Raw genomic sequence first — 13,365 nt, forward strand, 5'->3', positions numbered from 1 at the left:
AAATAAATTTTAATAATAGAACATTGTGTACCTTTACCAGTTTTGTAAATCTTGATATTTGACATGCTTTGGATGATAAAACCAGTATAGACAGTTGTACACCAAACCCTGTATCTGCCTACTTCTAATACTATTGTTTTCCTATTTTCTCAGAGTTAATTGCTAGCCTCCTCTTCAGTTCAGTTCAGTTCAGTCGCTCAGTCGTGTCCGACTCTCTGCGACCCCGTGAATCACAGCACACCAGGCCTCCCTGTCCATCACTAACTCCCAGAGTTCACTCAGACTCACGTCCATCAAGTCAGTGATGCCATCCAGCCATCTCATCCTCTGTCGTCCCCTTCTCCTCCTGCCCCCAATCCCTCCCAGCATCAGAGTTTTTTCCAATGAGTCAACTCTTCGCATGAGGTGGCCAAAGTACTGGAGTTTCAGCTTTAGCATCATTCCCTCCAAAGAAATCCCAGGGCTGATCTCCTTCAGAATGGACTGGTTGGATATCCTTACAGTCCAAGGGACTCTCAAATCTTCTCCAACACCACAGTTCAAAAGCATCAATTCTTTGGTACTCATCTTTCTTCATAGTCCAACTCTCACATCTATACATGACCACTGGAAAAACCATAGCCTTGACTAGACAGACCTTTGTTGGCAAAGTAATGTCTCTGCTTTTCAATATGCTTTCTAGGTTGGTCATAACTTTTTTTCCAAGGAGTAAGCGTCTTTTAATTTCATGGGTGCAGTCACCATCTGTGATGATTTCTTAGTGTTCATCATTTTGTCTATGTTTTTAATACTATGTTTACATAGTAATTAATTTCCCTGGTGGCTGAGACGATAAAGAATCTGCCTGCAATGTGGAAGACACAGGTTCAAGCCATGGGTCAGGAAAATCCCTTGGAGAAGGGAATGGCTACACACTCCAATATTCTTACCTAAGAATCCCATGGACAGAGGAACCTGGTAGGCTTCAGTCCACAGGGTTGCAAAGAGTCAGATGTGACTGAGTGACTTTCCCTTCACTTCCTCCTTTCTCAGAGTTAAACTACTAGCCTTTTTTTTAGTGTTTACCATTTCATCTGTGATTTCAATACTACCTTTATGTAGTAGTTACTTTAAAATAACTATTAGTTTTCTTTCTTTCTTTTTGGTTGCACTGGGTCTTCATTGCTTTGCACGGGTTTTCTCTAGTTACGGCAACTGGGGGCTACTGTCTAGTGACGGTGCATGGGCCTCTCACAGCAACAGCTTCACTTTTTGCAGAGCTCAGGCTGTAGGGCACAAGGGCTTCAGTAGTTGCAGCTTGTGGGCTCAGTAGCTGTGGTTCCTGGGCTCTAGGGCACAGGCTCTGTAGTTGTGGTGCAAGGGCTTAGCTGCTCTGCAGCATGTTGGCTCTTCCAGGACCAGCAATTGAACCCATGCCCCCTGCATTGGCAAATGTATTCTTATCCACTGTGCCACCAGAGAAGTCCCAGTTTTCTTTTTTATTTATATGAATGTTATACTATGTATATCACTTGCAATTTTAGGGTATTTATTTTAAATGCTAAGATTTAGGGTATGAACATACCACAGTGTATTTTTTTTCATTCCTCAAGAGTAGACAGATGTCCAAATTTTCATTATTGCAAGTTATGCTATACATGAGCTTTATTTTGTTTCCTTGATAATACATTGTGAGCGTTTCAAAAGCATTATCTCTCAGACTTTAGGATGTGTTACATCACTTGTAGGTCTGGTTAAGACACCAGTTGCTACATTTCAGAGTTTCTAATTCAGTGAGTCTGAATGCCTGTTTGCTAACAAGCTCTGGGGTGATACTAATCCTTCTGGTCTTGAGAATCACTCGTCTAGAATTTGTAGATTTAAATACAATTTCTGGATCAAGGGAAAATATGCCTGTAACTTCAATAGATAATGGCAAATTGCTCTTTAAAGTCTTTGTATAAGGGACTTCCCTTGCAGTCCAAAGATTAAGACTTCACCTCAGCTCAGGGGGTGTGGGTTTGATCCCTGATTGGGGAGCTAAGATCCCACAAGCCTTGTGGCCATAGAACCAAAACAAAAACAGAAAGCAAAATAGTATTGAAACAAATCCAATGAAGACTTTAAAAACTGTCTGCATCAAAAAATGAATAAAGTCTTGGTATCAAATTATGAACAAATTTGAACTATATATTAAATTTCAGATTTTCCTACATATTTACCAATGATTGGTGTGGACAATTTTTTTTTTTTTCTAAGTAATTGCCAGCCTTATGAGTGTGAAGTATGTTTAACTCGGCTGGAGCTTGAATATGTTTTCAAATGTTTATTGGCCAAATAACTCTCCTTTACTGTGAGTTGCCTTTTTGTATTATATGCCCATTTTTCTGGTAGATTGCTGTGTTGTTTCTCTTATTGATTTCTAAGGGTTCTTTCTTTGTTAAAGAAATTAATCCTTATCAGCTGTGTGTTATTAATATCATCTCTAAGCCTGTGGCTTGTTTTTACTCTAAATTGTAAGTTTTTAAAAAATTTGAATGTAATTAAATTTGTCATTACTTTCCATTAGAATTTATTATTTTAATATTTAGTTTTAAAAAATCATTCCTCTCTTAAAAGTCATAAAATTAGCCTGTCATATTTCCATACAAAAATCTTAAAGTTTAGCTTTTCTTATTTTAATCTATCTTGCTTTTGTTTTAGTGGATATCGTGAGTTAAGGATCTAATTTGTGTTGTATCTTTGTACAGGGAAAACTAATTATGCCATCCTTTCTCCACTGACCTAAGTGCTATCTTTATCATATTTTGAATTTCTGTATTTTATATGAATATTTCTGTTGTTCAGTTCTCTTTTTTTGATCAACTGTTTTTTACCTATTCCAATGATGATACTGCTGTTAGTACAGTATTTGAGCTTATTCTATTTCACAGTCACCTTAGGTGTTCCCAGTCCTTTGTTCATCCATACGAACTTTAGGTCAGGTCACATGAACCCTGATGAGATTATAGACAACTTATGAAAAATTGATATGCCCATGATCCTCTCCTCACATATGTGGACATGTTATATCTCCATTTATTCAATCCTTATTTTATATTTTTCAAAAATGTTTTTAAATTTACCTTATAAACTTCTACATATTCTTTAATAGATTAAAACCTAGAATAGATAGGGAAACAGTGGAAACAGTGTCAGACTTTATTTTGGGGGGGCTCCAAAATCACTGCAGATGGTGATTGCAGCCATGAAATTAAAAGATGCTTACTCCTTGGAAGAAAAGTTATGACCAACCTAGATAGTATATTGAAAAGCAGAGACATTACTTTGCCAACAAAGGTCCGTCTAGTCAAGGCTATGGTTTTTCCAGTGGTCATGTATAGATGTGAGAGTTGGACTGTGAAGAAAGCTGGGTGCCAAAGAATTGATGCTTTTCAACTGTGGCGTTGGAGAAGCCTCTTGAGAGTCCCTTGGACTGCAAGGAGATCCAACCAGTCCATTCTGAAGGAGATCAACCCTGGGATTTCTTTGGAGGGAATGATGCTGAAGCTGAAACTCCAGTACTTTGGCCACCTCATGCGAAGAGTTGACTCATTGGAAAAGACTGATCCTGGGAGGGATTGAGGGCAGGAGGAGAAGGGGATGATAGAGGATGAGATGGCTGGATGACGTGAGTCATCACTGACTTGATGGACGTGAGTCTGAGTGAACTCTGGGAGTTGGTGATGGACAGGAAGGCCTGGCGTGCTGCAGTTCATGGGGTCGCAGAGAGTCGGACACAACTGAGTAACTGAACTGAACTGATCTTACACTTTGGAGAAGGAAATGGCAACCACTCCAGTATTCTTGCCTGGGAAATCCCATGGACAGAGGAGCCTGGTGGGCTGCAGTGCATGGGGTTGCAAAGAGTCGGACATGACTGACACGACTGAGCACAGCACAAAGCAGCACACCACCACCAGCATCTTACATTTTACATTGTGATTATGAATGGAATTTTAAAATTACAATTCAGATTTGTTATAACATTTTTTAAGTGCTACTGATCTTTTTCAATGCTACTCTTGTAGGAAAAAAATGTCCCTAAACTCTCATTACCTCCTATCATTGATTTATAGAGTTTCCTGAATTTTCCATGTAGATATTCTTCCTCTTATACCTATCTTTTTCATTTTATTATTGCTTTGGCCAATGAAATTTTAAAGGTATTGATTCCTGATATCCTTACTTATTTTTCCTTGGCATTCTTGGGAATGTTTCTAAAGTATCTCTATTTAGTAAACTTTGTTGGAAGGTTTTGGTTTATACCCTTTAACAGGTTAAAGAAATTTTCTCTGTTCCTTCCTATTTTGCCATTGTTGGCAAAAAATAACTTTTTCATTGTTGATTGTTTTTGTTCAGTGTTAATTCATATCAACTTCTTTTGGGAATGATTCTTTTCCTTTAATATATTGATGTATTACATGAAAATATTGTTGATAATGAATCATTTTTAAATTTCTGGGATTATTAAATCACAGTTCTTCTATACTCTCTTCAATTAAAATAATGAGCTCCTAGATGGTACAAACCATTCCATCAATCAATAAGTATTTATTAATCACCCTCTTATTACTAATAAATCAACTTCAGTCTTAAACCAAGCAACAAATTAGGAGAACACTTTTACTTTGCATTCAGAAAATACAGATGGTAAATTATTTCCTTGCTCGGCAAAGAGGAGAGAAGAATTAAGAACCCATTGTTAACTACTTTTGCATAAGAAATTGGGCCAAAGTGTAACAGCTTAAACCAATATAGCTTCACTTTCTCACAAAGTTTCTGAGGGTCAAGAATGAAGAGGTGCTTAGCTGGGTGGTTTTGGCTCAAGGTCTCCCACAAGATTGCAATTGAGTCATTGGTTGGAGTGGCAGTCATCTGAACAGGCTAGAGAATCTGCTTCCATTATCACTCACAGGGCTGTTCATTTCCTCACCATGTGAGTCTTTCCACAGAGCTGCTCACACAACATGGGAGCTGGCTTCCCCCAGATCAAATGATCTGAGAGAATGAGAGAGAAAACCCAGGATAGAAGTCACAGCTCTGTGTGTGTGTGTGTGTGTGTGTGTGTGTGTGTGTTGAAAGTAGCATTCTGTCTTCTACCATATTCTATTTAGTACAAGAGAGTCACTAAGTGACTCAAAGGAAGAGAATTCTGCTTAATTTCTCAAAGGGAAGAACTATCAAATAATTTGAGAGCCTATTTTAAAAATCACACTTATGAATACTTTTTTTCCCTTGACAGTAAATAACAGATCCTTCAACACTATTTCACTGTCTTTCACAATGTATCCCAGTTGTCCCCTTTGAGCTAGGCAGAGCAAGGCTTTACTTTATTCTCGTGTCAACCATAATGTAAACCAGACCATTTTATGCTCCACACTAGCCCTGGAGAAGGAGAAGGCAACCCACTGACCCACTGCAGGATTCTTGCCTGAGAAATGCCACGGACAGAGGAGCCTGGCAGGATACAGTCCATGGCAACACGAAAGAGCTGAATATTACTTAGAAAGTAAACAACAAAAACTAGCCTGGAAAATAACTGAAAAGGTGGTGCTCTGAAATTTTGAATTCTATGCTAAGAACATGAGAATGGTATAAGATGATATTTTGGTGCTGATTTGATTATGGCTAGTCCAATTTTTTTTTGAAACCTGTAATTGAAATATCAAATAGTGTTACTTTATTCTTAGCATATTGTATTTTTACACACATGTAAACCCATTTAGAGGATTTGTGTGGTATGATCTATGCAACATAGCATTTAATATTAAAGCCAGGTTTATGTGATATATAGGAGTCAGCAGCTATCATGAATTTATATAGGCAGACAAAGTAACTGAGATGTTTAAAATTCATATAATTTAGTGTATTAAAACAAGAAAATGAAGAATCTCTCATTCTTATAAGAATCGAACCAGGAAGCCCAGAATATCGGAGGCATCGAACTGGAATCTCCTGCATTGCAGGCAGATCCTTTACCAACTGAGCTATCAGGGAAGCCCCCATCTCATAAGTGACAATATTAATTTATTCTGTTTTACTGTCAACATGTATCTAGCTTTAAAGAGTAAATAAATGTCAAGAACCTAGTTAAATTCAATCAGAAGATATGTTTTACCAAATGTGTAAATGAGTATTGTACATTGTATGCAGTACTCACAAGGGTACATTATACACAGTGCTCACGTTGACACAAAATCACCAGCTCTGTCTCCATAATGTCATGTCAAAATGGACATTGACTTGTTTTCCTCCCCATAAATAGGTACATACATAGTGATCATTATCTCAAAAGAAGTATCAATGCATTCCAACTTTGAGTTTCCTTCAGCAAAGAGTTCACAAAGCAGGTATTAGAGGCAGACTACTAAGTGTGGTACATATTTGAACTGCTCAGAAACCATTGTCAGAAAACTCTTTCTTCCTCTTTGCCATTTAAAATGGTTCAAAGTACATACCAGCTGTTTCCTGATTCCGCTTTCCTGACATCGTTGATCCCTCACTTCCTCCTTTTGTATACAAAGTCAAGGGCAACGAAGTTGAGGTTCTTTTCCCAAGATGACTCTTCCTGCACTAATATTGCTCCTCCTTAGACTTTTATAAGAATATTCCATTCTCTTCCAAAATTCTTGAAATCCTTGCTTGGGGCTTGTAGGCCAGTCCATCTGGCAGTGGCTTTCCATTCTTCCTTCTGAGTACACGGCAAGTCCTCAGAGTGCCCTTGCCAACCTTCCACCCAGTGGGTTTGTCTCCCTCTCTGTCTTTTATTGTTTATTCTATCACTTACTTCCTCATCCTACCTCACCTTCCTGTCTGAATGAGAGAGCAGGCATGTCATCATTTCAGGAAATGATTATGCTTCAGTAATGCAATCATTGGCATGTTTCATTCCAAAAATATTGGGTTAATTGAAGTTGATGAGATCAAAAACTGTTTCAGTTACTTTGATCCCACCTGAATTCTGCATCCGCCTGAAGGACTTTTCCACTCAACTGTGGAAGGACTTTTCCACTTAACTCTCTCTTTCTTTTGTTGTTCACTTGCTCAGTCATGTCTGACTCTTTGTGACCCTATGGACTGCAGCACACCAGGCTTCCCTGTCCTTCACTCTTTCCTGGAGTTTGCTCAACCTCATGTCCACTGAGTCAGTGATGCCATCCAACCATCTCATGCTTTGTCATCCCCTACTCTTCCCGATTCAATCTTTCCCAGCATTAGGGTCCTTTCCAATGAGTCAGCTCTTCCCATCAGGTGGCCAAAATATTGGAGCTTCAGCATCAGTTTTTCCAATGAATATTCAGGACTGATTTCCTTTAGGATTGACTGGTTTGGTCTCCTTGCTATCCAAGGGACTCTCAAGAGTGTTCTCCAACACCACAATTCGAAAGCATCAATTCTTTGGCACTCAGCTTCTTTGTGGTCCAGCTCTCACATCCATACATGATTACTGGAAAAGCCATAGCTTTCACTATATGGACCTTTTTCAGGCGAAGTAATGTCTCTTCTTTTCAATATGCTGTCTAGGTTTGTCATAGCTTTTCTTCCAAGGAGTAAGCGTCTCTTAATATCATGGCTGCAGTCATTTTCCACAGTGATTTTGGAGCCCAAGCTCTCTTTCTTTGATTTTCCCTTTATGTATTTTTGTGAGTCTTGCATTTACTTGGTTTATTTTTTTTCTCTTCTTCCATTATTTTGTAAGTTCCTAAACATCTTATTCACTTGTTCACTTTTGACACCAGAATTTTACCATTTCACTTTATTGAGTTAGTATCAGTAAGTATTTATTGAGTGATCATTGTTGGCTGACATCTTACAATTGGACTTTTATCATAACCACTTTCCTAAAAGGGTGTCATCATGACCAACTCTTAATCAACTGTCCTTCCCAGGTCTTAAATATTTTTCCATATATATCTATATATACATATAGATATATATATATGTTTATACAGATATAGTTGATCATTATATTGTCTTTAATGTGCATATGTATGCATATATATGTGACTTTTATTAGATTCTGATTCTTCTTTAAGAATGCCTTCAATTATTCTCTTCCTGGTTTATCTTTTTGCAAAGGCTTATTAGCTATAGATTTTTGAGATATTGCTCTTTCTTAGTTGATACTTAAAAAACATCTCTACTTAAGTAGCTTCAGTTACTACTTAAAGTACTAACTTAAGACCTTTGTGGCTACCTTAAGCTAGAGCACAGAACAGTGAATAAAATTGGCTTACTATATATAGCAGCTTCTCCTCATTTAAGATGTGGGTGTGGGAAACATTGTCATCCAGTTCACGCTGGTTGATAAGCTCCCACTTGGAAAATTTTCCACACATTGAAGAATGTCCACTTGTGAAAAAAAGCTTACCTTCACTTTTAGGAAATCTAGAATTCATCTTCCTTTTATTTGCCTTCTGTCATACTTGTGTACATCGTAATAATAGAATAATACTTTGAGTAAAGTGTTCTAGTGTCTTAATGAATATCAGCATACTCTCACCCCACTGGCTGTCAGAGTTGGCAGAAATTTTTCAATATTATATTAAAATTATTTAAGTATTTATTTAAATAAATATTGAAATATTACAGAAAGTTAATATTGACAGATTTTCCTCTTTAAAAAGTGAGTTACCATTTAGTTCAATAGCCTAAATTATCTGAAGTGCTCAGAAACTAATCTCAAGTAATGTAGTTCAGCATTTACCAAGATAAAATAGCTTTAGAGGCAAGGTTTTTTTTCATCCTAAATGAACCAATTAACCAAGAATAGAGACTTTGTTTTCTGTGGATTTACCTAGATACCTATGTGTAGCTTTTTTCAATGCATGATGAAGATGATAAACATAAAGAATTCACAGGTAGCAGCATGTAGCTACTTTAAAGATGGTGATTTTTAAGTAAAGTGTTTTATTGAAATATGTACACAGGAAGCTCCGCAAGTTACAGGGGCACTGCTTGATGAAGTTTTGCAAGCCTCCCTTAAATGTAACCAGTACCCAAAATAATAAATAGAACACAAAATGGCCATTTTATGTGATGTTTTAATTCTTTTATGAAGAAATATTTGATATTAAAATTTTGGTATTTATTTCTTTGTTTTGGAAAACACATCTAAAAAGAAAGCAACATAAACAGTTATTCATATTACCAAAAATAAAAGCATTTTCATTTATAGAAAATTATGAGTAATATTTTTAATATGTTTTTGGGTTAATTTTTATGAAGCTTTTTTTTTTGAAAATAATTATAGCAATTCTGTATGGTACAGCTATGCTAGCTGTTGAAGGACAAGTGTAGATTGCCTTGGTAACACTTCTACTGTGGTTTTTTTGTTTTTATATTAAATTTCCAAAAGATGGAGAATGCCTCACGGGAGAAATCTTTCTTTCTCTGTGTAGTTTCTGCAATTAAAGTCACTTGTGAACGTCACGTCCACTGTACTTGAGTGCAGTGAGATGTTCCTATGTCACATAGTCAGAGGGAGGTAGATTAATAGGGAATTCTAGCTGGAAATTTCTTCCCTGTTATTGTTCTCCCTAGCAGTTGATGGCTAAGTTAATTCTCTTTAGTTTTGTCATGCTCTAAAGCACACATTGCCAAGCCATTGTAAGGCTTTATGAGGAGAAAAAAAGAAGTCGACAGTGTCCATCAACATCTTCAAGTTGCATTTTTAAACTTTGGCCTGACCTGATGTGCCATTCAAAGAAGCTGCAAAAGATTATTTTTAAAGAAAGGTTCAATATGTCCCGAGGCTATCGGTTTTGAGTTAAACTGGGTGAAGTAGAAATATTTTACTCATCAGCTTTGCAGTCACAGAGTTTGCTTCAGCTAGAACAAAACTGCTGAGGCATTTAGAGAAAATTAACCCCCCATCCTGGCGGCCAGATGTGACTGGTTTCTGATGAATGCACATGAGTGGGCTGAAAAATCAAGAGACTGTGAAATTCCTGTCAGGCCCATACAGTGCGGAATGGGCTATTGACTGCTTTCTATATTTCCCTCCATCATTCTTCTTGAACACTGCCATTAATTTCCTCTCCCGCTCTGACTTGTGTTTTTGCCCCCCTCCCTCTCCCCTGTAGTTCTGTCAGCTGCAAAGGAGGATACACAAGTTGTGGCAGAAGCACTTCGAGCTGGTGGTCTTCTACAGCCAGATGAGGCTGGCCAAGTTCCAGACAGACTCTCAAGAGAGTATTCAGAAAATATTAGCTGTGCAGGTAGGTGACTGCAGGGAAGTGGGAAAGATCATTCTGATCTAGATTGAAAAGCAAATGGTGGGTAGTGTGATGAAGCATTAAAACCATATCCCATCAGAGTTTTATAAATTTTTAACCTCTTTAATAAACTGGAATTGCATGAAGGATGAATTCAGTAAGTTAGCATATACACCATGCATACTTTGGGGGAAAAGGGAAATTGAACTTCTCTCTCACAGACCTCAGGATGGGATTTTTATACATACATTTGATATACATATAGATTTTCCAATCTTCAGGCTTTGCAGACACTGCCTGGCTGTTTAAAAGACACTGTCAACAGTTGCCTTGTGTTGCCTTTGTGTGAAATCTACTTCAGTGAAAATGAGACTTGTGATTATTCTATTTAACTGTTTTCTTTCCCCTTCTGTTTTTGCAAGAGACTCATCCTCCTAAGGCCGATTTGGAGATGACTTTATTTGAAAAATAAGCAATTGGGGAGGAGAATGTATTAATAACTGTGGTTCCAGATACGTGTGAAATTTTACTCTTTGTCTCTGTAGAAACATCTAGAGGATCAGCTGTCCTTATTTTAAGACTCTGATCTCTTTTGGAAGCCCATATTAACTGTTTGAAGACTATTATTTGAAAACTACTTACATTTTTATCAAATGAATATTTTTCTATTTGAAATGTTATAATATGTGTATAAAACAATATTCCGAAGGAAAACATCCACCACCAGTTCTATCAAGAATACAAAGTACCTCTTCTACTAAAATGTAACATCATAAAAAACCATAGTTTTTATTAACTTAAGGTATTAACAATGCATGCTGAAACTGACCAAACAAAATTCTTTTCTAAATATCTTAATTATGTGTGCATTTCATGATGCTTTTAATGCAATTAAACAAGTGGGTGCTGCAAAGCTCTTGCAAAGCTATTTCAACATTTCATTTTTACTTGTGGCTATTTTTGGTGTTTCCTTCTGAGGAGTATATAGATAGATATATAGACAAATACCCCATATATAATGGAGAAAGAAATGGCAACCCACTCCAGTATTCTTGCCTGGAGAATCCCAGGGACAGAGGAGCCTGGTGGGCTGTGCACAGAGTCGGACATGACTGAAGCGACTTAGCCCCAAATATAGAGTATGAAAGTTGAAAAAGTATCAGTTGCTCAGTCTGTCTAAATCTTTGCAACCCATGGATTGTAGCCCACCAGGCTCCTCTGTTCATAGTATTTCCCAGGAAAAAATACTGGAGTGGGTAGCCGTTCCCTTTGCCAGGAGATCTTCCCAACCCATGGTTCAAACCCAGATCTCCTGCACTGCAGGCAAGTTCTTTACCTTCTGAGACACCAGGGAAGTCCTTAAAAAGAATATATGTACTTCAACAAATATATGTACTTTATATATATGCTTTATTTATATACTTTATATAGGAGTTCTATTGATAATGCATTACAACAAAGATTTTAAATAATTGGAGAAATTTAAATTTTTGGAAAGGCAGTGCTTAAAATGTGTAGGTTAAATAGAAATTCACATGCAAATTTGAGTAGAAACTATAATTTCAGTATTTTAGAAATCACAAGCATATTTCTTTCCTTAAAAATGCCTGTTAACATTTAGTATATTAAGAATTAGAGTGGCTTAAACCATGATTTTCTTTTAAACATTCAAAGGTGATCTGCATGTTCTAATTATTGTCTTTAAAAAATTCTATATTTCTGCCCAAATGTAAACATTCTTAAAAGTCTTACCAGTGATAAATGTGCATTGTGAATTATGGTGTATTTTGAAACATTGATAATGTCAATAGAAATTATTTGAATATGGTTGTAAAATGAATTCTAAATCCATAATCTTCAATAGTCCTTATTCTAATTTTGCATTAGAAATTCACCAATACTTTCTTTACCAAACTTGATTTTAAATTACTTATCTTTATGTCTGTTACATCTCAGCTGAAGTGAAAGGACAGAAACGATAGGACCATGTCAATACCTACTCAATACCTAGAGATACAGCAGCAAGACTGGGTTGTATTGGGGGAACTTGAGGAGCATAACATAGTGGATTCTCTTCTTATCTACTGGAGATACCTTCCATTTAGAAAATCTCAAGTTTGGCTTTTAATCAAAGTTTGAAAATATCATATTCATGATCTTGCCATAAAACTATGGAAACATGTGCAATCCTCTGGAAAAATTCAAGTCCAAACCCCTCAACATGGTACACAGTCCCCAGCTCCTGCTAACCTTCCCGGCTTCATCCATCTCCACACACATTCCTTCAGTCAATTTTAGCCTCTCCAAAATTCCTACTAATCAGGACACCTTCTATTTATTCCTCTTCTACTCCTTTTTCTGCAATACTCTTTCTTACCTTTCCTGTTAAAGAACACCTGGTTTCAAATCAACCATCTCCTTTGCAAAATCCTTCCCGTGTTCTTCCCCCTCCTTCCTCTTCCAGATGAATCAATTTCGACCTTCATTGATCTCCTACTGTACGCTGTGCACACCACCATAACACAGTGATATATTCAGCAGCTAATGCTTCCTACCTGCTGGTGAGCCCTCCTACCTAGAGGCTTCTAAATTCCCTTGGGGCTTTGCACCATCAGTGAAATTAGCTCAATTCTTGTTCCATTTTTAAGGGTGTATGGTAGCAAGGCCACCAAGGGGACGGAAAGTATTCCATGCCCATCTTGTTTTCACCTATTATACGTGCTCAGTTGCTCAGTCGTGTCTGACTGTGAGACCCCAAGGACTGCAGCCCACCAGGCTTCTCTATCCGTGGGCTTGTCCAGGCAAGAATACCAGAGTGGGTTGACATTTCCTACTCCAGGGGATCTTCCCAACCCAGGGATTGAACTCATATCTCCTGCATTGACAGGTGGATTCTTTACCACTGAGCCACCTGGAAAGCCCTTTTCACTTACTATATCCAGTTTTTAAAAAGAAAGACATGACATTGTAAATCAACTATACTTCAATAAAAATTAACTAGAAAAGAAAAGTAAAAGAAACACATGGTAGAGTGATTGGATGTGTTTGCAGAGTGAGTCAGTCTCTATAGTTTGACTCAACATGGCTAAAAATTGGTGAACAGACCAGACTGTCGTTGCTCTCCATT

At 37.3% G+C, this 13,365-nt stretch overlaps 1 protein-coding gene across 1 annotated transcript in view; it reads left to right on the forward strand.

Annotated features, from left to right (window-relative positions):
* Positions 1-13,365, forward strand: part of CCDC178 (coiled-coil domain containing 178) — a 368,604-nt gene that overhangs the window by 322,066 nt on the left and 33,173 nt on the right. The window contains exon 20 of the mRNA XM_068993651.1: positions 10,108-10,241. Within this exon, the coding sequence (XP_068849752.1) occupies positions 10,108-10,241 (134 nt within the window). The remainder of the gene's footprint in view (positions 1-10,107; positions 10,242-13,365) is intronic.

This window comes from Capricornis sumatraensis, chromosome 21 (genome assembly GCF_032405125.1).
Source record: "Capricornis sumatraensis isolate serow.1 chromosome 21, serow.2, whole genome shotgun sequence".
Taxonomy (NCBI): Eukaryota; Metazoa; Chordata; class Mammalia; order Artiodactyla; family Bovidae; genus Capricornis; species Capricornis sumatraensis.